The following is a 25,468-nucleotide window of genomic DNA, read 5'->3' on the forward strand; positions in this document are numbered from 1 at the left end:
CCACCACTGTCACCTGTATGACTTGAAGTCACTCGCCCTCTGTTTTCTATTACAAAGAAGGACGATGCTATTTACCTCACTGTCGTGAGAGTTAAGGGTTAGACAGACCAAGTGTCTGTCTAACCCTCCATAAACGCCAGCCACAGCTCCCACACCACGCTGCCTCGACAAGGGAGGGGGAGCATGACTTCAGGCTGATGGATCGGCTTCCTCTTGCTGCTGTGACAAAGTACCGCTGAGCCAGCGGCCTGGAACAGCACAGATCTACGACCCCACACTTCTGGACGCCAGGCGTCTAACAGGGGTCAGTGAGGCCGTGTTCCTCCCGGAGGCTCTACCAGAGGACCCATTTCATGGCCTTTTCTGGCGGCTACAGGCTGTGTGCATTCCTTGCTCACGACCCACGTCACTCCGACCCCCAGGCTTATCATCACTTCTCCTCCTCGGAATCTGGCCTTCCTGCCTCTCTGTTATGAGCACACCCGTGAATATGCTGGGCCCACTCGCTCCAGGGTTTCCTCCCCATCTCCAGGTCCTCGGCTCAATCACATCTGCGAAGTCCCTTCTGCTTCATAAGGAAACATACTCAGAGGCCCTGGGGATTAGGATGTGGACATCCTTGGGACTGTTATTCTGCCTGCCATAGTCAGGAGCCCTTCCCGCCGAGTGGGGGACACCCTGAGGACATGTGTACTCTCTTGGGTCTGTGGCCTGTGAGATTCCCTGAGGAAGCCGTGGGTCTCTCTCAAACATGGAGCAGCCCACAGCGGCCAGCCCCTGGGGGGAAGATCCGGATGCCCACCTGGTCGTCGATCTTCCGCTGCAGCTGGACCACCTTGTTCTCCATGCCCACGTTGAGGCGTTTCAGGTGCTCTGCTGAGCGAGCCTCGATCTTGAGGGCCTTCAGCTCCTGCTTGGCCTTGAGCCTTCGGAAAGCGCACTGGATGACAATGGCCGCGCCCCGCAGCCGCTGGAAGTGCCGGCGTGCCATCCAGCCCCGCGTGTGCTTCTGGATGATGGTGGCCTTGTGCTCCCGGAGGACCTGGCAGGGGACAAGCACACACCCGGTGAGTCCGCACTGCAGGACAGGACGAGAGAGGCTCGCGCACCACTGCCCAGGGGTGGTGAGAGCCGTGGCCAGCTGAGCTTCGGGAGATACAGAGAGGATCTGCCCCTGAGACGCAAGGCTCTGGGGGCCATTTGCTTCATGAACAAGTCTTCCCCAGGTGCTGCAGCCTGCGTGCCTGCAGGGAGTCAGCTGTCAATCCCTTGTTTTAAGGGTTTGTTTTTTAACTTTTTGTTTTATTGGCTAGCAAACCACAGAAACCTCAAAGTGGAAGAGGCCTGAAGATTTTCCAGCTGGCACCTCCCCATTCCCCAGATTTGGCTTCTGCACTGGTGAGGGGAGCCGGGGCGAGAGCCCTGAGTGAGGGCCCACAGTGGGCTGCTGATGGCTTATAGCCACAGACTGGGATTGTAGGTCACTGGTTCTCATTTTTTCCTACTGTGTTACAACCACTCAGAAAACTGAAGCCTTATCAGTGTTCTTGCCCCCATGCCCTGCGAAATAAGTGTGTGTGGAATAAAGGGATAAATAAGTACATGTCCTGAGAGACTGACTGCCCGGTCCCACAGCTCTGAGAGGAGCTGGTTTGAACTTAGTGCCTCCCAAGTACCACCTGCCCCTTCCACAGTGACATCACACAGCTGTCACCAACCTCCCAGGAACAGTCACAGAACCTTTGTCCCCTGGTCTGAGTTTCTCTACCCACCGCATCAGGGTGTGCTCCGTCCTGGTGCCTGACTGGCCGTATTTGTTGTTTCACGGTCCATGTTGATGCCTTAGTTTTATTATTTAGGGAGAAAAATCACACCTTCTCTGATCATAGACGAGAGAGACGTTCATTTTAACGAACTATAGAAATGATCCCTGAAAGTATAGTCTTAGACGCTCATTTTAGAAAAATAAACCATTTTAGACGTTTCCTTTCAACCCATCTTTGGCCTTGGCCTTGAGCGTCAGCTGTGTGGGGGGACTTGGTGGAAGGAGGTGCTCTGACGTGAGGCCACCTAACTGGGCAGCTCAGCTTCACGGGGTAATGGACTGGCAGGAAGGAGGCCAGGGCCCCTCTCCTGACCCCTGACCTTGCTGGGCTTAAGGTTGCTAATCTGTTAAATAAAGGGTCTGGACCTGATGCTAACATCACCCCTGCTCTTGAAGTCTGCGTGGGCCCAAGATGGGCCACCAGGCTCTGCCATGGGCTGAGTGTCCTTGGGGAGATGACTCAGCTTTTCCGAGCATCTCAGCTGTCGAAGGGGGACAGAGGCAGGCACCCTTCCTAGCTGTGATGGTTAATCTTATGGGTCAACTGGCCGTGGGGTGCTCAGGTTAAGCGCTCTTTCTGGGTGTGTCTGTGAGGGTGTTTCCAGAGAGGTGAGCACCGGACACGGTGGACTCAGTGTGGGGGCGCCATCCAATCCACGGATGGCCTGAATAGCACAAAGGGTGGAGGAAGGAGAAATTCACCCCCTTTCCACTGTTGAGCTGGGACATCTCATCTCATCTTCTCCTGCCCTCAGATGGGACTTACATACAGCATCCCCCGGGTCAGAGGTCTTCAGGCTCAAGCTGAACACCTCCACTGGCTTTCCTGGGCCTCCAGCTGAAGAGAGGGAGACTGGTCAGCCTCCATCATCACTGAGCCCACCCCTCCTAATGAATTTCTGTACACACACACACACAATGTTCATATCTCCTATCGGTTCAATTTCTCCAGAAAACCCTGGCTAACCCATCTCACGGGACTCCGGATAAGATCCAGTGAGAGTGGAGCTGTGTAATGACTTAGAAAAAATTTAGAAGCCCTCAACAAACACCCGTGATGTAAGGATGCATTTGCGTCTATCAATGTCTGGGCTTTCGGTCCCAGAGTCCCTGGTGTGGCTACGCACCTGCTGGTAGGTCCTCCGCACGAACATGCCCCGCACGAAGGCCTGGATGACGACTGCAGCCCCTCGGACCCTGCGGTAGGCCCGGTGGGCCCTCTGCATACGGTACTGCTTCTGGAGCACCACGGCCGCCCGGGTCCTCCGCAGATGCTCGGCCAGCCTGGGGAGGGAGACAGGGGTGGGCCGCGCTGACAGTGGCTCTGAGCTGGCCCTGAACGAGGCCCCTCCCCGCTGGGCCCTGTCTGGACACCCCGGGTCAAGCCAAGTCTCATTCCCCTGACTGACTGTAGCAGTGCCCGGGCCCTTGAAGCTCAGGCTCAGAAGGACAGAATTTTCTTCTTCCTTGTTATTCAGAAAGCCTTTCCACAAAACTCAGTGGGAGTCTGACCAACTCTGGGACCTTCACGTGCCCACTGCCCCACCCGCAAGCCCCTCGCTGCAACCTGGGCACACCCCGTGTTCACACTGTGTCCATCCCCTGGACTCACAGGGCTTGGAGATACCGGGGCCATGTCTCCACTGTCCTTGTGCGCCCCACCTCTAGTACAGGGCCTGGCCTAGTAGGCACTAAGGAAATGTTCGCTGAACGGACACCGCCTTCCAGGCCTGCCCGGATCTCCCCACTCCCTTGTCTGCCAGCCCTTCTGCCTGGGCCAGACTGCGTGTGGACAGGGGCTTTCCTCTGTTCCATTTCCGCATCCCCATCACAGCCGCCAAGTAAGACGGAACATTGGTCTGATGCGTCTCACCCTCCTTGAGGGCTCTGTTTGGTGACAGACTCATGGCAAGTATTCAATTGCGGACTCAGAATATTAAAAGCTAGAAGGACTAGTCTAGTGCAGCCCCAGAGGAGGCAGTAACCCCCCAGCCCCACGGGTCTGCCGAATGAGTCTGATTTCCAGCTCCCCCTAGGTTCTCTCCATAGGTGGGCCCCACGTATCCACTAGAACACACACTCTCGCAGGGAGAGCACAGGCCAACTCTGCTTTATATCCTCACCGTTGGGCCTTAGGCAGAGTCCCATGCCCAGGACAGTCAGTGATGACTTAGTTGGCACAGGTTGTTGATGATTACTTAGTGTTGGTTCTCATTTCTACAGCTTTTGTTCCACAGGCCACCTCTCTATGGTTCAGAGGTAATTACAGGCGCTCGTCACCTCTGGATGTGCTCGAGTGAACAGCTCACGGCCAGCACAGGAGGTGGGCAGGAGTAGGCTTCTAAGTTCGTGGTATGAAGGGTTCCTGCTCTGGCCTTGTAACTCTGGGGCTCGCTTATTTTTTCACACTCAGGCAGAGGTGGCTTCCAAACACAAGACCTTGCGGCAGTTACTGTCACTTCTCCAAGGACATCCCTACTGACCAGGTCTTACAGGAGGCTGTGTCCTCCGAGCCTGTCTCAGGGGGGACGCCTAGACCGCTTTCATGCTTCATCAACCCAATGACCTCAGTCAGTGGGGCAACATCTAAAATCGAGCGGTTTCTTCGGCTTGGTGTTAAGCTGGGCAGACAGCCTGACCGGCACCCGACTCGGCCCCTAGGTGGCCGCTTGCAGTGGGACAGGTCACGCCCTCTCTGTGCAGACTCACCGCAGCAACTCAAACAGGGCCTCCCGGGACCCTTCCTGCCCCAGCTTTAAACCCCCAAGGGGTTTTGAGACAGGTGTGCAAATCACGAAGCTGGGGACAAGTTCACGACGGCAGAAAGGCTGAATTTATCACTTCATATAAAAGATCATTTTACTTTGGGGTTTAGTTAAGTAAAAGGAAAGTGGTGGTTTTGTGGCAAAACCAGCCAGTCCGAGGGTGGCACTCCTGTGATGGGAAAGGACTGTGGGGACCAGGACACCTGGGAACTGGACCTACTCCCTCAGGTGAGAGGGGCATGAGAGAGACAGGCCCAACTGCTCGGTAGAAGTCAGGGTGCAGACAGGGCCCAACAAGAACCACTCTGAGTACAGAGGCTGAGAGAAGCCAAGCAGCTAAGAGAGCCCGGCCCCCCACTCCCAATCTGCTGCCCAGACGTGCCCCAGCTCGGCTCACCTGCGGGCCAGGTGTCCTCGGCAGTACCTCTGCAGCGTTAGGGCAGCCCCCTTCAGCCTGCGGTATTTCACCTTCTGCAGCCAGCCCCGCACAGTCTTCTGGATCATGATGGTGGCTGCCCGGAACTTGTCAGCCCGAAGCTTCTCCAGGTAGGCGACCTGGCCTGCCCGGAAGAAGATCTTGGTCCGGCCAAACTGGAACTTGTCAGGGTCCTTTACAAGGCAGGGAGGACAGCTGGTTCACCATCAGAGAGAAGTGAGGTGACAGTCCTACCCCCCAATCCCTCCGATGCAGAATTCCTGTCAGAGCTCACAGGCCCCGGTGCCTTAGATACACAGTACATCTCAGCGTTCCTGTGCCAGTCACTGAGTCCATCTGTACCTATGGCAGCGGCCCTGGGCTCGGTGCCCAGGATGCGGCCGTGAACGAGATGCCTGCTTCTCGAGCAGCTGACATGGTGAGAACAAAGACAAAGTATGTTTTGTTTTGTTTTAGCAAAGACACAATCTGTTTTCAGGTGAGAGCTGGAAGGACAAAAATGGCGGCTGGAGGGTGGGATGGGACTGTTTCCACAGGACAATCAAGTAAGCTGTCTCTGCGCAGGTGAGACTGAGCCAAGGCCTGAGTGAACTGAAGGAGGCAGCCCAGAGGAAGTATAGAGGCGAGTTTATAAGAAGAGCAGAGCAGATGCAAATGTCCTGTGGTGGCAACAAGCTGTGTGTGTTTGAGGAACAGGAGAGCCGGGATGGCTGAGATGGGAAGTGAAGGTAAAAATGGAAGGAACTAGTCATCATAGGCCAAAAAATTGGAGGGGTGCCACCGGGGGACTCTGAGCAAGGGAGTGGCCTGATCTGGTCAACATCTTAAAAAGATTATCCTCAAATGGCCACACAGTTGATTGAATAATTTCAGATCACGAATAACTCCCCATGTAAGTTTTATGTGGTTTCAAATTACGGTATGAGATTTTGGGGGAACATATAATTACTGTCTTAATTACATTATTTACATTAAAATTAGTTGCCCTTCCCTGCACTGGTCCAGGTGGGCAAGGAAAGATGACCCTTGTGGACAAGCCTGGGCTAGAACACTTGATAGTTAACCCACAACAACTGAGTGCCTTTTGTAGGCAAACTTCCACCTGGTTTTGCTCACGGGCAAGACAGCCATAAGCAATGGGCCACGTCCCCGGAAAACAAACAATGCCCTGCTGGGGCGGCTGCCTCAGTGAGGAAGGGGCAGGAAGCATGGGAAGGTGGTTCAGCCCTCACAGTGGAGGGCCAAGCCTAGGTGCTCAGGTTTTAGCAGAGCCAGAGCCAGGGGTAAGGGGTGACGGGTGGGGGGTAGGGTGCTGTTGCATTTTGGGAACCATAGTACACATGCTCCATTTCCTAGTCTGGGGGGGGGACAAACCACCACACACTAAGAGGCAGCTCCTGATATGTACAAGGAGAGAGCCTCCTGATGCTCCATGTCAATCAGAATCAGTTGACCTTGAACACAGATTTCTCTCACCCATGAAAAATGAGATGTCGAAATGCAAACACTGTTAGATGCACCATGGCGAAACCCTCAATTAACCAGAGTCCAAATAACCAACCGCAACCTTCAGTTAACGAGACTGTCACCCTCAGGCTCTGCACTGACTGGTTAGCACGGGACTCTGCACTGTCTCCGCTACAGACTCCAGCAGCTAAGACAGGGCTCGGGGAGTAACTGCGCCACTTGTACGAGACAACCCTGCACCTTAAATCCTGCTGGCAACGCACTACTCCAGCTGCATAGATTTTCCTAGCAAAAGAAAATTACTTTTTTGATGTAGTTCTATTACCTTCTTAAAGGGAAGATTTGTGATACATTTAACTCTTTAGTGAGACCATTAAGTAATATACTCTGCTGCAGTCACCGAACACTCTGGAAACAATGAAGTGTTTATCATAAAAGGCCTCCCAATAGCTATTACAGTTCTCTGGTCTCAGGTGTCCGGAGAGTTCAGGTTGTTTCCGCTGAAGTGGAACCCGTTGTCTGATGTAAGACGGCATCTGGCAGTGGGCCTGAGGCAGGCCGGCTACACGAGGAGGAAGGTACGAGAAGCACAGCTATTTTCCTCTCTGCTGGTGCCAGGCTCCAGGACAGAGCCCAGGCACGTCCCAGGTGCCAGGTGATGGCAGATGGAGTCCGAGCTCTGCAGAAGCCAGAGATCCGGGGCCAGTAGCTTTTAGGCTTCACCACAAACCCCGGCAGGCTGGATAAATAATTTCCCTTTCTCTGTGTGTTGAGGTGTGGAAAAAAGCTAGGATGTGCTCTAGGCAGGTGATGGGGTTTTTCCTTTATAGTCATTGATGTATGAGAATGGGATTAGCAGCTCAGACACAGTTGCAATAAGAAGGATAAAGACCCCAAAAGCAGTTAACTCCCTACCACCTCACCCTCTGCAGTTCTCACAGCCGTCCAGGTGAGCCTTTCCTGGAGCCCGGGGGTGGGGAACCCACTCACCTTGATGAGGTTCTCCAGGACAGACCTGCAGATGGCCTTTTTGTCTGCATTGGCGAGCTCTCTCTTCTTGATCAGCACCCGGTACCGGTTGAAGAAATCATGGTAGGCCCACCTGGAGGGAAAACAGGTGTATCAGGTGACATGTCCTGCCTCTGGGTCACAGGAGGGCCACAGGTGGCCTGAGAGTGTCCCACGGGGATCAATATTCCTTGCATAGAGCCCCTCTCAGAGCAGCTAAAATGTCCCGGGGCACGTTGTCCTCCCTTGGGGACCCCAAGGGTTTCAGTGTTCACGGGAATTCCAGAATCATGGCTGGAAGGCCCCTCTGGGGGGCTGACCAGAGGCGGACCCACTCTCGGGTGTCTGTCTGCCCCAGCACGTGCAGCTCCAGGACGCTGCTGCCTGGTGGGAGCCCTGCCTGGAACGCAGCTGGGTCTTCAAAGGTTGGGTCTCTTCTTCTAAAAGTGCTTCTTATAAAACCAATACAGCTCATGAAACACTTTTTTAATGCAGGAAAGTATACATCAGTAAATTAAACGAGGCCACATTCTAACCCCTAGAGATAACACTGTTCACACATTTTGGTGTAGTTTATTTAGAAGGAATTATTTTTCTCCCCAAAGTGGATTTTGATTTTGACTTTTCCCCTCTGATCATTAGAGTAATTCAAACCCACCTAATCCCTTGCAGGTGACTGCTGTGCAGCCCAGGTGAGAACCCTGTGCCAGGTTCAAGTCCAAGGACGTGAGCACAGCTTTCAGGCAAAGGAGCCAGAACTGAAGGCTATAAGATCCTGAGGTAAAGAATTATTGCACTCCAGCCCTGGCCAGGTAGCTCAGGTGTTAGAGCATTGTCCAGATATGCCAGGTTTGTGGGTTCAGTCCTCGGTCAGGGCACGTACAAGCACCAACACATAAATAAGTGGAACAACAAATTGATGTTTCTCTCTCTCCCTCCTGCCCTCTCTCTCTCCCAAATAAATAAATAAAAAGAATTACTGCAGTCCAAAATAAGTTTAAAATTATCCCTTGACTGTGGGATTTTTAATAACAAGGCTAGGGGCCTTGTGTGTTAATCATGATTCAACAGGAAAGTCAATAAGGCAATTTCTCAGCTTCTACCCAGCCCCCAGTCCTATCCGCACGGGGCCGGGGACGGAAGCTGGGGGAGGAGTGGGACTCCTTTCAGAAAGTGCCGTTGAGTTTTTCTAATGTGAACAAGATGAGATAAATGAAGTGAAGGAGAACTGAAGATTTAGGAAAAGGCACTTTTTAAAAAATATATAAATAATGCATATTCAAGAGTCCCACACAAACACTTTTTGCTTAAGTGGTATTTGCCTCACAGTTCCTCCAGGGCACAAAGTGGCTCTGAGCCCCTGGGAGGAGACAGGTGACTGTACAGGCACAGGACACACGGCCAGGGGTGGGGTGGGGAGAGGGATGGGAGCTGGTGACTGGCAGACAGTGTCTCTTCCCAGACAGGGCATTTATCACTGTACTTTATGTACATGATGATGAACATATTTCTTAGCTGCTGCTGCACATTGCAAGTTGAATGATTCATTCTCATTTTAAATCAGGCTTCCAGAGAGCCGTATTTCCCAGGGAGGATAAAAATAGACAGGTGTGCTGACGGCTGGGGTGGGGGGACGGCGGGAGCAGCAGGCCAGGGCCGGCCTGCTGGGCTTGGGCGGCACCAAGCAGATGTCAGTTTAGGTCAAGGCTACGAGTTCTGGGCCCACGCGTGGGCAGGCTGAGTGCAGGAGCTCGGCCTGAAACCCCAGCGGGAAGGGCCGCCCTCTGCCTGGGCTCCTGGGCAAGAGCCCTGTGTCCCGTTTCACCACTGTTACGGGACACAGGCTACGAGTTTTCTCTCCTTTACCATTTTCCTCTCTGTGAAGTGATATTTGCCCTCTATCCACTGAAGTGGGAGAAATGTAGAAAAATGGTGTAGGTTATAATTCCCTCTGTCGAAGAAGCCATTGAGGTTTCCTTTGGGAACAGTTGCGCAAAACTGTGTAGTTACGTGACCAGCTCACGCCGGTGAAATCCCTCTGCGGCACGGGGTCTCGGCCATCTGGAGATGGAGTCTTTGTGCGATGACCCCAATCTGTTCAAGCCCCTCTGGTCCCAAGAAGTTCTCTCAAAGTCGGATCAACAGAACGCTTAGCTCTGTACTCCCAGGTCAGCACACACGACATGTACTGCCTTCAATAGCTATCACCTTGATGGACACACTGTCTCTAAAACCTCACTGGCTTTATCTCCACATACAGCAGATACACACCAGTTTCCCGGACAAAGCAGTTAGGCAGCATAAAAAACAAAACAAAGCAAAACAAAAAACCAACGCGGTCACTCCCCACACAGTGTGGTTCCCATGGTGGGCAGGTGCAGAAAGGCAGGCAACGCGCAGTGTCAGGCCCTTACAGGCGTGGTAGCTGCCCACAGCTGTCCCCTCGCCACTCATGTTCAAAAACAGATGCGACTTGAGGTGCAGCGGCTTGGCCAGGAGGAGCGGGTGGAAGGGGACTAGGATGCACATGAAATAATAGGGATGATTCAACTCTGTCTCAGAAGGAACAGAAGTGCCCCAATAGTGCCTCTTTCCAAAAGTTAACATTTCAAATGGCAGTTTGGGAAGGAAATGCTCGCTTTGACCTTTTCCCAAACTCTGCCGAGAAAGTGAGGGTGAGGAGATGCAAGACAGTGTTCTGGGTCCAAGCGGGAACACTGAGGCCCCAGGGTTAAGTTCCGTTTTCTGTGCTATCGGAAGTACAGTCTCTCCTCCCTTCCCTCCACTTCCCACAGTACCTTCACAATCACAAAAAGAAAAGGTACAGATGCCCTTGTAATTATCTGCTAGAGAAGTTGGAAAACAATTAGGGAGGCAGGAAAAGACATCCATCAGCATCCCTACATGAGGCCAGCAAGTCTGTGGGCATCGCAACTTTGCTGGCAACTGCGGCTGGAGCCAGACGGAATGAACAGTCGGAGGGGCCATTATCTCCATGGGTCCAAAGACTTGGAGGCAATACATCCTCTTTGCTGCCAAGGAAGAGGTGGTCTGATGAGGCAAAAAGCACACCTGGCCTCTCAGGATGCTGCGGCTGGAGGACCGGACAGCAGGACTGGGGCCTGAGCTGGCAGAGGAGGACTCTTCGCGAATAGCTGGATGGGAAAAGCACATTATCGCTCCTTCCATGCTGGATAGCGTGCTGCCTCCTGGCCGTCAGTAGCCTCCCACTGTCCCCCCACCCATCCACATCCTCCTCGCCCTTCAGGGCCCAGCTCCCATCTCGCCGCCTCCACGAAGCCACAGCTCCTCCCAAACTGGCACCTGATTGAATGATGTTTTCTAAGTGGTTTGGGCTTGTATCAGTTCTCCCACACCGTGAGCTCCTGGGCTGCAGGGCTGTGACTTACATCCTTAACCCTCCACAGCCATCAGCACAGGGCTAATGCTGGATGCAGGACAAGACAGGGAGTAGGACAGACAGACACCACGATGGCAAGAAAATCTTCTCATTCTCCATAAAGCTCATGTGAGACCACAGAACTAAAACCCTCTCCCCCTTCCCCTCCCACCCCCAAAACGGATCATTCTGTACCACAACAGAAAAACCATCAGGAGCGTGGCGGACACACTGTCACTCTGATTTCACAGCGAGGCTGTGAGCAAGCTCGATGACTCAGAGGTGGCCTCTGCCTGCAGCGCAGTCTGTCGTCAACCATGCCACCCAGGACAGCTAGCCTTTCCCTGACGGCCTCCGAACACAGAGCTCCACACCCTCAGCCAGCCACTTGCCCTGCTGACGAACAACTCGTTCCATCAGAAAGTGCTGGTAAAACGGGTGGATTCTTCACATACTGACACGGGTCCCCAAGGTGCCACCTTCCTTTGAACAGCAGTGGTCACGTAATCCCCTTGCTGCTTCTCCCCTGGCTTGATGCAGTGCCAACGTCCATGCCTCCCATGGGACAAGCCCCCATTAGCACCAAACGTAAGTTTTGAGCAAGACCAGCTGGGTTTCTCGGTTCACCCCCAGGCCTCTGCGCTGTGCAGCGTAGGTGTGGCTGGAAGCACCTGCGACCCTGCAGTTTCTTACAGGAGGACCCTCCCAGTTTAAGACACACCAGGATTTCACACACAGAAAAGCTGGACGTTTCTGGTATAGACATGTTCTACCCACATAATTACACCTGTAGGGATGTGGCTTCTTGCTCATATGTGACGAATAATAAACACTTTATTAAATGCACAAGCACACGCCAGTGTGCTGAGAACTGTAAATGCGTCATCTCATTCACCACAGCCACCTATGAAGTAAACATGATCATTCTGCTTCACAGTAAGAGAAGCCAGGCTCAGAGACAGTAATGTGCTCGCCCGAGGTCGCCCAGCCCGAAGGTATGAAGTTGACACTGCAGTCCAGGCCTGACCCCACAGCCCTAGGGCGGAATCACCTGCGACCTTCAGCTGCAGCCCAGGCCACAGTCCTGTAGTCTGGACTGGTTTTTTGTTTTGTTTTTTTTGTTGTTTTTTTACAAACTGGATCGAGCAGGGAGAAGTTTTACACCAGGCCTCAGGGCTGGGCCCAGCCCTGGGGGACGGACCAGAGGACGCTGCCCTGTGCCTCACTCCCGTCAGCCTCTGCTTCGATGTTAACACCTCACTGGCGCGGGCAGGAAGGCACTTGGCAGCCGCCACCTGGTGGGGCAGAGGAAGGGCGGGGCTAGCCCGAACTCACCCTCCAACCAGCTCCCTGCCTTCCCTGGGTTCTTAGCTGTGAAAGCACATTTAAATCATGACGTGCCCACACCTATCTCTAACTCAGACGTAAGGCCATGTCACGGTGCCCTTTCTACCACAAATTGCCATCTTGTATTTTCACCCCAAGGTACGTCATTAAAAAAACAAGATGTTGGTCACAACCCATTACATTGATTTCCTGGCCCTCTAGTGGGTTGTGATGAATTCCGAGAAACCCTGGACTAAAGAAACCTTTTTGGGAGACCGACAAGCAGAAGAGCCCAGGAGCAGCAGCGCGGCCCAGTGCCTGCAGCGCAGAGCCTGGGAAGCAGGGGCGCAGCGGCTCCCCGAGGTCCTTGTCTCGCTCCAGGTTGAAGAGCTACACCAGATCTGAGTGTTGTGCAGGGAGCGGGCGACGACAGGTGAGCTGACTGGCCAGGCTGCAGCACGTCGAACTCGCAAGTGAACGGCTGTGCCCGTGGCCTCAGCCCCATTCCCTCAATCAAAGGCTGATGCCAGACACTGCGGGGCAGCCAGGGAAGGGGCAGAGCCTTCATCTAGGGACAAGTAGCTGTCAGCTACTTGCGGTCAGACCCTAAGTTCAAAAAATGAGATGGAGCCCCAGGACACCACCTGGCTTTTTTTTCCCAAGCTGGGAGGGATGTGGTCGAAGAGACAGTAATAGTCTTCAACGCGGGTTAGAGGCAGGTCACTCTGAACAATGCCTGAACCTGCTGAGGTCTGAAAAGCTGCTTGGATATGCGAACGAGTGGCAGAGCTGGGCTTTCCAGAAAGGTCAAATGCAAATTCCGAAGTCCATCAGCAGCTTCCTGCCCAGGCCTCACTTTCACGATGGGGAGGTTGTTTCTGGGTAATTACCCACTGCTTATGACATGCTTCTGCCAGCGCAGTGAGAAACTGCCAGGTGGGGCTGGCACAGAGGAAGGGGCTGGACCGCATCTCCCCCTCCGTTTCTGACTCTCTCCACTCCTAACACTTACAGGCTTCTTGGGACACAGGAAACACCACAGGCTCTGGCCTGCGGCACGGCTCTGCTCAGCTCCAGTTCTCAGCAGACGTTTGGCCTCTGACACTGGCGGGCAGTACGATTTCTAGCTGCTGGGCACCCACCCCCACCCCGATTCCAGGCATGTGTCCAGGGGACGTCCACAGTCTTGGCAGAACTCCAACAGACGCTGGAGGCTGACTGGCTTTCCATAGTACAAGGTGGATCACAACAGCGTGCTTTACTGCAGATTGTGTTTTCCACCGTCGACTTGATTCCATGTTAAAAGGCATAGGAGTCCGCTGACAGATAAAGTGTGGTGTATACCCACAATGGACTGTTGTTCAGCCTTAAAAAGGAACATTCTGACACGCGCTACAATGTGGGCGAACCTTGAGGACATTATGCGGAGTGAAATGAGCCAGTTGAGAGAAGACAAATACTGTGTGTTCCCACTCACGGGAAACAGTGGGAACCATCCAAATCACACACACAGAGGAAAGCATCATGACGGTTGTCAGGGCTTGGCGGGGGGAGGAACGGGGAGTGACTTTCCGTGGGTACGGAGGTTCGGTTTTGCAAGAGGAAGAGAGTTCTGTGAACGGAGGGTGGTGATGGTTGTGTGACAACGTGAATGCACTAAGGCCACTGAACTGTAGCTTAAATATGGTTGATAGTAAATGTTATGTTTTTTTTACCACGATTAAGGAAAGGGTGGGGAAGGCAAAAGGGACAAGGTGGGGGTGGAGAAAAGGAGAAATCCTCTTTGCAGCTCTGGCTAGCTCATCACCCAGGCCAACGCCAATCTGAAATTGGAAAAGGTGCCCAGGGGACGTCACTGGTGACTCTTGTCCTCTTCAGACCAGACTGAGATACTTATTTCCGTCAGTGTCCTGTTGGGCCCCCCGTGTTTGGGGACACTTTGAGGATCTCCCTCAGGCTGACAACCCACCACAGGGCCCCCGGGCTGCACCTGGGGCGTGGCCGGTGGGCACGTACCTGGACGGGTAGCCGGCCGCACTGATCCGGATGGTCTCTAACACCCCACATGCTCGGAGCTGCTGCACCGCTCTCTTTGGGTCAAAGCTGCAAGACAACCGGAGAAGCAATGAGGGGCTGCCCTGCAAAGAGGGACCAGAACAGGAGAGAAGGCAGGCCATCTCCTCCCACCCCGAGTTACCCTCATCCGGCACCACAAGCACAAGGGCAGATGAAAAGCAAAGATGCTAATGGGTATCCCAGCTCTGCTCACATTCTTGGTCTCAGCTGGGATACCCCTCTTCTTGGCCTGCTTGAATTCTCTCTACCCTCCGAGACTCATGTTTGCCTCCTCTCCAAAGCCTTCCTTTATTATTCCCATCCCCATGGGCACCAGTCTTAATTCAGTGGCCAAAACATATACGCTTGTTGGTCAGGAGTTAAAAGAGTGACTTCAGGCATTTCTGGGCTTGAATTGTGACATGGCCCCTTACCTGATTCAGTGTAATTTGGGGCAAGTAACCTGACCCTCTTGGGCCTAGGTTTCCTCATCTATAAAATGGGGATAATAACAGTACTCCTTTTACAGAGTTAGTGGAAAGATGAAGTGTAATGGCCCAAGAAAGCAGATAGAACAGCGCCTGGCACCACATAAGGGCACCACATTGTCAGTTATTACCACGGTAGCTGCTCAGTTCAGAATCACACAGATGAAGGACTTTATCTTCCAGTCTCTGGACATAAGAGAAACAACTTGAACAACTCGCATGCCCTGCAATGCTAAGCCCAGCACTGACAACCCAGTATTCATTCAAGCACATATATTTAGGAAAACAGAGAATAAAACCAGACATGGTCAGGCATCCTAAGAGTATCCACACTTGCAGAGGAGGAGGGGGTCCAGAAGGCACACCCCACAGGGGAGCACGCAATAAATGTGGTTAAATCACTACAAGAAAGCAGAGGAAGGATGCTGGGGCCGGCTGGGGTAATCAGGGAGTCTTCATGGAGAATTAAGTTGAACTAGAATTAACCACGATTTATAATTTTCTAAGATTGTTTCCCCAATCTGAAAAGGGATGAGAAATAAATGTTCTCTTTGCTCCTGGCTGGTCCGCAGCTCAGCCAAAGCCACGGGCCAGGCCCTCTAGACTCAGCCCTGGGTACCACCGGTCACACTGGCTTCAGCACACACCTTGGCCATGCAGTCGGGCTGCATCCTGGCTTTGTTGGAAAAATGCATGAGGAGGCTTCTTTGCCTGTAGAACCCCAGTGGGCAACCTCCCATCACATCTGGCTGCCGTGCTCCCTGACAACCCCGGATGTTCCCATCCCAGCAGCTGGGCCCACTCAGAATTCTGGAACTCTGCAGGAAGGCCCGGCCTGGGGCCCACCTTTAGTCACCTCTCCCCATTGGAGACTCCCTGTCATCCTCCCACCTCTTTACAGCCTGCTCAGTCTCCTCCAGAGCCCCGCACACTGAGCTGGTCCCATGGAAGGCAACCAGCAAAGGATCTTTGACCTTGGTTTGAATATGCTTCCCTACTTCTTGCTGACCTCAACGTCACTTCCTTCCCCTGGGGTGGGGGAAATGAGCAAGGGTGAAGGAGACAACTGGCCTTAGCTCTGCTAGCACTGCTTTGGGCAAAACACACTCCCTCTGTAACTCGGTTTCCTCGTTTAGTCAGTAGGAGACTAGTTGCCCAACTGTAACTCACTGGTTGTCACAATGATCAAGGGACGTAAGGGAGAGGAACGCTATTAGGAAAAAGACACCACACAAAGAAGACACGGTCATCGTCTTTCCCTGCTCACGCACCCCCAGAGGGCCCGTGAAGACAGCCAGGCTTCTGCACTTTAATCTCATCTCCTCAACATCGAACGCACTGTCAAAGGCATCTCACAATCTGCATTCCTTACTAGGTAACTGGGAGTGAAAACCAGCCCTTCCAGCTGTTAAATTTTGGAGGGCTGCGGTGTGCTCAAGGCACACCCATGTCTGGACTGGAAAACTACCTATGATGTACATGGGGTCGAACTGTGGGAAGTGCAGGGTTACACTTCGCCCTCCCAACAGAAGGTGCAGGTTGAGCAGAGCCAGAAGCTTGTGGGATGCAGAGCAAGCTCCCATGGCGTTAGGCTGGGCCCCACCTCAGCAGCCACGCGCCACTTAACTCACTTTTGCACAGGCTGAAAGTTCCCCACGCCAGGCTCTGTGGCATCCTGTGGTCACACTTCAGACCCTGAGGACCGCTGGCATCTGAGACCAGGGGACTGTCCTCCGGAAGACCTGGCGAGTTCCTCTGATGGGCCATCCCAGATCGCCGCCTCCCCACTGGACACTCACTCATGCTCTCCCCTCTCGATGCTGCACTGTCAGAGACCCACTGACGGTCACTTCCATGTCATGCCAGTTATTTGTGACTGGCAGCTCCTTAAGGATAAGGGACATATCTTACTGTCATTCCACCTGTCCTAGCCCAGTGCCCAATGAGTATTAGATACGATGGTTGTTTGTTTTGTTTTTTTTAAATAAAGAAAGCAGCAGAGGGAAGAAGACCTGTATACAAGAGATGCTATCATGGTATTTAGTGTGGGATGGCAGTTCTCCACCGGGGACGATTTTGTCATCTAAGCAACACTTAGCAATGTCTTGAAACGCTGTTAGCTGTCCCAGTGGTGGGGAGGCCACTAGCATGTGGGGGGCAGAGGCCAGGGTGCTGAGCTTCCTGCAGTGCACAGGACGGCCCCCCAACAAAGGACCACGTGGCCCAAAGTGTCCATCCTGCCGAGGCTGAGAAAGCCAGTCATACAGAATGGGAGGAGGGGCATAGCACTTTCCTTCTAGGATAATGTCGATTAAGTTATATATTTTAATCACAAATTATCTTCTTGAATCCATTCATAATTCTTTTTTAACCACAATTAACAGATGGAGGAATGAGAAGGTATAAAGGACTAGCTTGCAATTAGCCAAACAACTGGCAGCAGAGCTTGGACCAGAACTCAGGTTTTCTGAGTTGGTTCCGTTTCCTCCCCTCTTTCTTTACCAGCCAGAAGATTTTTGGCCCTAAAGGTAAAGGAAGGTCTTAGGAAAACGGGATATCAGGACTAGAAAGTCCCTTTCAAGGTCCCCAGCATCTTCTCTCATCTGCAAGGGGAGGGCCAACAAGGAAAAAGCACATGGCAGGCAGGCGCCAGGTCCTGGTGAACACACTGCCCAAGGTCACAGCTGGTTGGGGCCAAGCTGGTAGCCAGCCCTCCTCTTTCCTCTCCTGCTCTTGCCCTTCACACAGAATCTACGACTTTCACACATGCTGCTCTCCTGACGCCTCTTTTCTTCTGCAGTCAGCTTGGTAAACAGACGCCCCCAGGGGTGGGGGTAGTTCCTGACAGCGAGGCAGAAATTTGGGGGAAGGGAAAGAGGGAACAATTGGCATGCTTCGCAGAAGGCTGGCTCAATACCGTCTCCCTGAACTTTTCTGGCACAGGGCACGCGCCAGTGCAAGTCAGGCTTCATCAAAGCAGGGGTGGCCGAGACAGTCCAGTCATTCATTCTGAGAGTTCAAGTTGCTGAGCTAAGTTGTTTCACAGAAAGTTATTATGCTAGGACCAAAAGGGAAATCAGAAAGCGGAGAAGAAAGTGCTTTAAAATTTTTAAGTATATCTCTTTCTGGCCAGAGGAAACGGCATTGCGGAGGCTCAGGGTATTGGAAGATGAGGCTGCAGAGGTGAGGCCATCCCGAAGGCTTCGAGCAGCCTTCCATGCAAGAATGAAGACAGTCTAAAGCAAGGTGATAACAGAAGGAGGCAAAAGGGAGACCAATGCGAGGGACTTTTGCCTCCTTGGTATTTTGACCATGACTGGGGAGGAAGGGAGAAGGAAGAATCAAGGGTTATGCTGTCCATTATGGCGGCCACGAGCCACCAATGAGTATTTGAATGTGATTGAAATGAAATTAAGAATTCAGTTTCTCACTCCCACTAGCCACGGTCCAAGCACTCAATAGCCACCTGTGACCAGTGGCTACCATGTCGGACAATGTAGACTGTGGGACAGTTCTGTCATCACAGAACTTCCTGGAGGGCAGTGGTCCAGAGTGACTCTCAGGTGTCTAGTCTGGAAGATTGCTGGTGGGCAGGTGAGATGTCGGGAGATGGTTATGCCCTTTACTCCAACAGAGACCAGATAAGCGGGAGCCTGGGGGGGAAGGGACAGGGCTGGTTTCACACAGGGAGCATGGGAGGTGGTGAAAGAAGCTGCAGAATCAAGGTCTGGAACTCGGCAGAAACCAGAAATAGGCAAAAACGTTTAAGTATCATGGCTCCACAGATCTGGGTGGAATCAACCACGTAAGAATGGGCAGACTTGGAAGGGAATGTTCAAGGCAGGGCTAGAGGCAGAACTGGATCAGAGTGGGCTGAGGAGTGAGGGATGGCGGGCAAGGGAGGGTGACTCCGGAGACTGAGTGGCAGAGGGGATGGGAGAAACAGGAGCCCCGCAGTGCGTCATCACTCGACACGGCATTGGAGGTCAAGCTGCTTCCACACTAGCAGCCTTCCCTGACCACCCCAGCGAGCCTCTCGTGTCGGGACTGAACATTCACTGTGAGACGCACTCATGTCGGCATTCAGTGGCACATGTCTACATGGCTCTCTATGTGCCACTGTCCTCAACGCCACTGCAAGTGACACAGGATGGGGGACTGTATCTCCTCTTCCCCTTGAATCCTCCCGGGCAGCAGAGAGGTGACCTTGGTAAATGTCTGTGGGCCAGTATTCAGCATATAACCGTCTGGGGCGTGTCACATCAACCATGCACCCTGCTGGAGACTGCAGACCGCTGTGAGGCTGGGCCCGCCCATTCCCTGATCCTCCTGAGCCCCTGAGGAAGCCCCGAGAGGCTGCGCCTGATGGGCTGGGCCGGCCCAACTCCAGCCGTGCAGAGCGGACCGACACCTGCGCACACACTTACTGGAAAGGGAGCTTCTCGTCATTGGGCTTGATACAGCGGACATAGTGTGGCGTGGTGGCGTTCAGGGTCTCCATGAGCAGGTGCAGGGAGGTGCGGAACTGGGGAGGCAAAAGTCATGCCTGGTTATTTATTCACCTTCAACATTTTGTGGGTTCAGAATAAACCTAAAGCAATGCCCACAGACTGGGGGTAGTAGTTGTCACTATTACTGTTTTAATTATTACTGTCACTCCAGGACAGGAAGAAATTCAGAGATCTGGGGTACAATTCTAGCTCTGACACCTTATCTTGCCGGATGACTAAAATCAAGTCCCTCCTGTATTCTGGCCTCAGGGCTCCGGAAACCAAATGGGGAGAGACCACCCCGTGGTGTGTCTAACTCAGTGCTGTGGAGCAAAGGAGATGAAAGGCGAGCAAGTGCTACGAGAGGTGGCCGTTGTGCCCGAGCGTCCTACCCCTAAACCTGAGCCCTAGCCTGCACGCCTGCCCGGGCGTCCTGGAAATCACCGCACTTATACGAACGTCCAGAACAGGCAAAACCAGTGACACAGCAAGCTTAGTGTTCCCAGGGGACTGGCATGCACTCTCGTCTCTTCTCATGGACACTTAACACACCATGGAGACCCCAAAGCAGGGGAGGATGTTTCTCAGCTTTCTGAGTCCCCAGGCTTATTTAACCCTTCTCCACACCCTGTCGGCTTCTAGATCCTCTTGCCCGCCCCCACCAGGCACCTGTGGTGCTGCGACCTGTCCTGCCACCAGGGTCAAGTGCACTGAGGCTGCAGTCACCCCATTTCCCTCTTCTGGCTGTTCCCTCTAGAGAAGGTTGCACAGTTTCCTTCTTCAAACAGCAGAGACAGATGGAACTAGGGAGCCAAGACCACCCTGGCCTCCCTCGGCTCCACAGCCGCCCTCCCCCCACGGAGGCCGGCGCTGCACATGCGCCGTGGCCCAGGCTTCCTGCCACGAGCCCTGGGGCTGACCTGGTGGCCCACGGTTTTCTTGTGCTCCTTGTTGGCGGCCTTCAGTTGGGGTCTGGCAGAGCGGACGTTGATCTTTGAAGATGAGCCCTTTGCAGACGCCATGGAGGCAGGAACGGAGTCCTTGTCATCGTGAAACAAGTCAGCCACTAGTGGGAACTGGAAACAAACAGAGGAAGGACGCTGAAAACAAGAGCTCTTGGACTTTAACTCGAGCTCTGCCAAAACTCATTCAAAGCAGCTTTCCGACATACACCCAAGAGGAGTGAAAACACGTGCCAAAACTTGCACACCAGCGTTCATAGCAGCCACAACGTGGGAGCAACGCAAGTGTCTATCAGCTGAGAAACGGGTACACAGGTGTGGCATGTCCACACGGCGGACTACTGTCATTCAGCAATATACAGGAGTGAAGTTCCAACACATGCTGCGCTACGGATGAACCTCAGAAACATGCCACGTGAAAGAACCAGTCACAAAAAAATCATGGTGTGGGGTTCCACGTACACAAACCGCCCAGGGAACAGAAAGTAGTTTCGCGGTTGCCGGGGGAGGGAAGAAGTAGAGTCCCTGCTCGTGAGTACGGAGTTTCGTTCTGGAGTAACGGAAACATTCTACAACTTAGAGTGGTCACAGTTGGACAACTTGGTGAATATACTAAAAGCTACTGAATTGTACACTTTCACAGGGAAAATTTTTGGTCTTAGAATTCAATGTCAATTTAAAGACAAGAAAAAGAAAAGTAATTTTCCCAAATGATCTTTTTTAACCTCTAAGGAGAAGCAAAAGTCCCTTCCCTTGTGGTGGTAGCAGGTGGCTAACGGCACTGCATTTTATTAACGGTCCCCACACTGCCTACGAGTGGAACCTGTAAAGGTGTTTAGCTTCCTTGAGCCTTAATTCAGTCATCAGTGTGATGGAGGTCAGAAGGGACCGCTCACCTGGGATCGTTATGAGACTGGACAAGATGGCCTTCGTCTCACACTGGGCCTTGGCGAGGATTTCGATCTTTATCCTAAGAATGATGTGAAGGGCCTTTTTTTTTTTTTTTTTTTTAAATAATAGATGCTAACATTTATTGAACACTTAGAATGTGCCAGGTATGTGAACTCATTCAACTCTCCCAATAACCCCATGGTATAGGCACCATTACAGCCCATTTTACAGATGGTGAAACCGAGGCTTGCGGCCCCAGGTCACGGACTTGGTAAGTGGCAAAGCCAGGACGTGCATGCAGGCAGCCAGGCTCCAGCGCCCCGGCAGCAGTGTACCGCGGAGAGCAGCAGTGGCCAGTGGCCGTTCAGAGAAAACTGCTCTGGCTGCAGCACAGGAAGAGGCCGAAGTCCCCTGCACAACCAGCACTGTGACAGGTGCCCAGAGGAGTGAGGAGACTCGCAGAGATTGTAACCGAGGCGATTTCTAGAAGGAAAGGTGAAATAGTAGAAAGGGCACAGAGCTGACTTTTAAATGTGACTCTGCCACTTAATGAGCTGCATGCCCCATGGCCAACCTCTGAACGTTACACAATTTTCATTTTCTGCAGAGGGGAGGGAATGGAATCAAGTGATTCCTTTAAATCACCCTCTGAACTCCTGCATTTTCTCCTACCTGTAACCTCTCCCCATTCACTGGCTCCTTCCCCTAAACACATAATTGTGCTCAGGTGCCTTTCATGCTTAAAAAAAAACCCTCCCTGTTCAGCTGCTGCTCCTCTCTCACCTTATCCCAGGCAACCTCGGGCAAAGTGTCCACCACCTTTCACGTCACCCCTTCTCAGACCTGCCTCCGCCAAACACCCCTGGCCTACGCCCCACGCTGCAGGAACTGACCTTGACAGCACCTTCATGGGGCCCTACTGGCCAAATCCAGTGGTTGGCGGCGGCGCAGTTTCATTCTGCTTGGCCTCCCCCTCTGAGGACCTCCATAGCACTGACCCTGCCTCAGCTCTGAAGACTTCCTTCCCCACGCTCAGCATCTCCCCTTCCTCCAGCTCTCTCCCCACTGCCCCCACCGATCTTTTCTAGCACCGTTCACTGGTCCGTCTCCCTGTTTGTCTCTCCCTCACATCGCTGCTTCCCAGAACTGCATCCCCACCATTTATCTTCTCTCTCTAATACGCATTCCCTGGTCTCTTTTGTGCCTATGGCTTCAACTACCCCCCTCCAGCCCGCCTCTCATCTTGGTGGTCTTCCCTTTCTGGGATCCACAGTCCCCACTACCTGCTCAGTATCTTTTCACGCTGGGCATTCCACTGTAAACTCCAAATGCAACATGACCCAAACCTCCCTCACCTGCTGTCTTCCCAAATTTAGGTTAGAGATCCCGCCATCTCTGTGCTTCTTATCCTACTCAACTACCAAGTTCTGTCCAAGGTTAAGTTTCAGCAGCCTTTTCTCAATCAACCAGAACAGGGCTTCCCTAGTTCAGGTCTACCAAAGATCTCTCCTGGATCAGGATATGTAGTCACCTAAAACCTGAGTGCCCACCTCCAGCAGCATCTTCATCCAAACATATTCTACCCAATGGCCAGAGTTTTCTCTAAATGCAAACCGTGTCCAGCAGTGCTGTGTAAAAACTCACTGGTCCTCACTGCCGGAGAGCCACCACTGCACATGTGAACTGAGAACATGGGGAGGGGCAGAAACAGAAGAACGAGGGGGCGGGGAGGGGGCGGGGAGAGGACGGGCAGGCCCAGGGGGCTCTGTGGCCTGGCCCCAGACGGCCAAGGCACCTGTGAGAAAGGGTCACGTGCCCAGTCACACCGACACCAAGAAAATTCCGTAGGGAAGTAACGTGGGGCTGAAGACAGGTTCTCTTCCCCAAGACTGCACTGGGATGCAGCTGGTTGTGTCAGAACGCGGCGCTGGTTAGCGTACTCCAAGTCACGCGCTTTCCGAATGGATTTCCGGGGTCTGAGTCTTGGGGAGAAGTTACCGACTTCATGATCGCACTGTTTGAGAGGTCTAATTTCCGGAGATCATTAATAGTGCCCTGTTTTCTCCTGTGAGAAATCTGTTAAGTTCTAAGGTCAGAAGCATGTATCAAAGACATATGACAAACCTTGAAATCAGATTCAACAATAGGAGTATTTTAAAATTTAAGCCCCTTTTCTTCTTGCTTCAGAGAAGCTGTGCCATCTATCTATCTATCTATCTCCCACACAAGGGATTTACAACTCAAGAGCAGAAAATGAAAACTTCTCAAGGCACATTTTAACCTATGCTGGCCGTGTGCTATTCTGGAGAATTCGCATTTTAGCTTAAAAGCTATGTTTCCTTACAGGTCCCTGCTGTTGAGATGCACTTGGAACTGGTGGGATCTCCGGGATGGAGAGGAGAGGCGTTTTCCGGGACATGAACGCTGGGCAGAAGGGGTAGAGTCACATTCTACTCAGAATTCCTTTCATCAACTCAGCGATCACACAAAGACGTCCAGTCTGACCACAGGACTGAAAGAGCATGTTCAAACCTTGGGTTGTAGGCAACACCCAAAGACCAGGCAAGAAACAGCGACTGCTGCCCCACCCACCCCATGCATCCACCTGGATAAGGGGCTGGGCCAGACAGGCACCTGAGGGTCCCACCTGCAAATAAACCTGCAGTCTCAGTGAAAAGTAGTCACCGAGCTCTTGCCTGAGTAAGGATTCTTGCAGAGAATGCACTCCTGAGTGAGGGAGAGAAGTTTTTTTGTTTCATTGACTAAGGACACTTAGGCTTTCAGAGAGCTACTGTGAAGTCTGTTAGTAAGCTAATCAGTAGTGGAACTATTATAATTCATCTTAGGCCATAGGAAACAGCACCTACCTGGGCCTTTTAAAAAAATCCCCTCCCTTCACTGGGAAACACTCAGACAGTACCTGCAAGCGGCCCAGCACTTCTCTGACACCGTGTGCCACGCACTGGGGCGCCTGCAGGTTCTGGCTTTGGTGTTCGCTGCTGTTCGAGTTTATAGAGAGATTGTAAAATCCTGGGGCAAATCTGTTTGAAACGGATTAAGAGTATGAAAACACTTTCTAAAGACCATTTGACAGTTTAAGAAAATTGTCAATCACAGCTACATACACAGCTGTTACCTTGGAAGTCACGCCTATTCACTGCTGTTTGTAAGAGAGCATAAAATACATTCTCTTTAAAACAGACCTATGAAACTAAAATGAGACACGATTCTAGCCATTTGATTGGGATCTCACCTAGAATCGTATCTCTCTTTTTAAATTTCTCACCTAAAGATATGTTCATTGATTTTAGAGAGAGACGAAGGGCGGGGATAGAAAGAAATGTCAATCGGTTGCCTCCCACACGCACCCTGACCTGGGGTCGAACCCGCAATCTAGTTATGTGCCCTGACTGGGAACTGAAACCGCAAATTTTTGGTGCACAAGGACGATACTCCAACCAACTGTGCCACAAGCCAGGGCTAGGATCTTGCCTTTAAAAACTTGGTGGGCATAATACAATATTTTCTTTCAATCAATTCTTTTACATGGTTATCATTACCACTTTGAGGAAAAAAATCTACAACTTTTAAGAAAGCAATATTTTTCCTTAAAAGGGCTGTACATGGACTTTGGAGAAACAGTCTTGGCATTTCATTTTCCTGCATTGGAAAGGGGCTGACATTGTTTTATGTACTAAACAGTTTTCTCTACATAGTGACCTGTTCATTCTAAATATTGATAGAAGCTTTTCAATCAATAACCAGCACAAACTGATTTTAAACAGGATGCAATTAAACCAAATGCTGTTAAAAGCAAGTGTTTTACAGTGTGTCAATTATATCTCAATAAAGTTGCTATACGAACATAAATTAAACATAGAAAATAATGAAAAACACACTTAAAAAAAAAAAGCACACACACTTGCTCAAAATGGAATGTGTATGTCACCTGTAAGGAACGGCCCAGTACAGAAAGCACCAGACCCGTACACACCGCCGTTCCCGGGCGGGGTGAAGTCAGGTTGCAGCCACAGAAAGGAGGTGCGAGAGAGCACACCTGGGCCTTGTCCAGCTACACCACTGCGACTCTGGACCCCGCAGGGACTGCTGCGGCCAGTACGGTTTACCTGGCCTCGGGACCACGCTGGTCTCGAGATCCCTCCCGTGGCAATGGAGCAGCGAGGGGGCATCGGGCTGGCGTGCCCAGGACACCGCCCAGGACGGCCCTCGTTACCGGGCACTGGCCAGCATGCACCCGGCCCACAGCTCGTCCCTCTGACCACACTCCGTGCCACCCTGGAATTGGAAATCTTCAGAGGAAAAACAGTCTCCTCTTGAGATTTATTTTTCAGGCT

At 52.3% G+C, this 25,468-nt stretch overlaps 1 protein-coding gene across 1 annotated transcript in view; it reads right to left on the reverse strand.

Annotated features, from left to right (window-relative positions):
* The window catches only part of MYO5B (myosin VB), a 268,136-nt gene that overhangs the window by 52,697 nt on the left and 189,971 nt on the right, over nt 1-25,468 (reverse strand). Inside the window, exons 15-21 of the mRNA XM_053912673.1 lie at nt 20,181-20,336; nt 19,198-19,295; nt 14,244-14,330; nt 7,484-7,595; nt 4,988-5,199; nt 2,953-3,109; nt 803-1,042 (exon numbers count right to left, since the gene is read on the reverse strand). Coding sequence (XP_053768648.1) covers nt 803-1,042; nt 2,953-3,109; nt 4,988-5,199; nt 7,484-7,595; nt 14,244-14,330; nt 19,198-19,295; nt 20,181-20,336 — 1,062 coding nt within the window. The remainder of the gene's footprint in view (nt 1-802; nt 1,043-2,952; nt 3,110-4,987; nt 5,200-7,483; nt 7,596-14,243; nt 14,331-19,197; nt 19,296-20,180; nt 20,337-25,468) is intronic.

Source organism: Desmodus rotundus, chromosome 10, assembly GCF_022682495.2.
Source record: "Desmodus rotundus isolate HL8 chromosome 10, HLdesRot8A.1, whole genome shotgun sequence".
Taxonomy (NCBI): domain Eukaryota; kingdom Metazoa; phylum Chordata; class Mammalia; order Chiroptera; family Phyllostomidae; genus Desmodus; species Desmodus rotundus.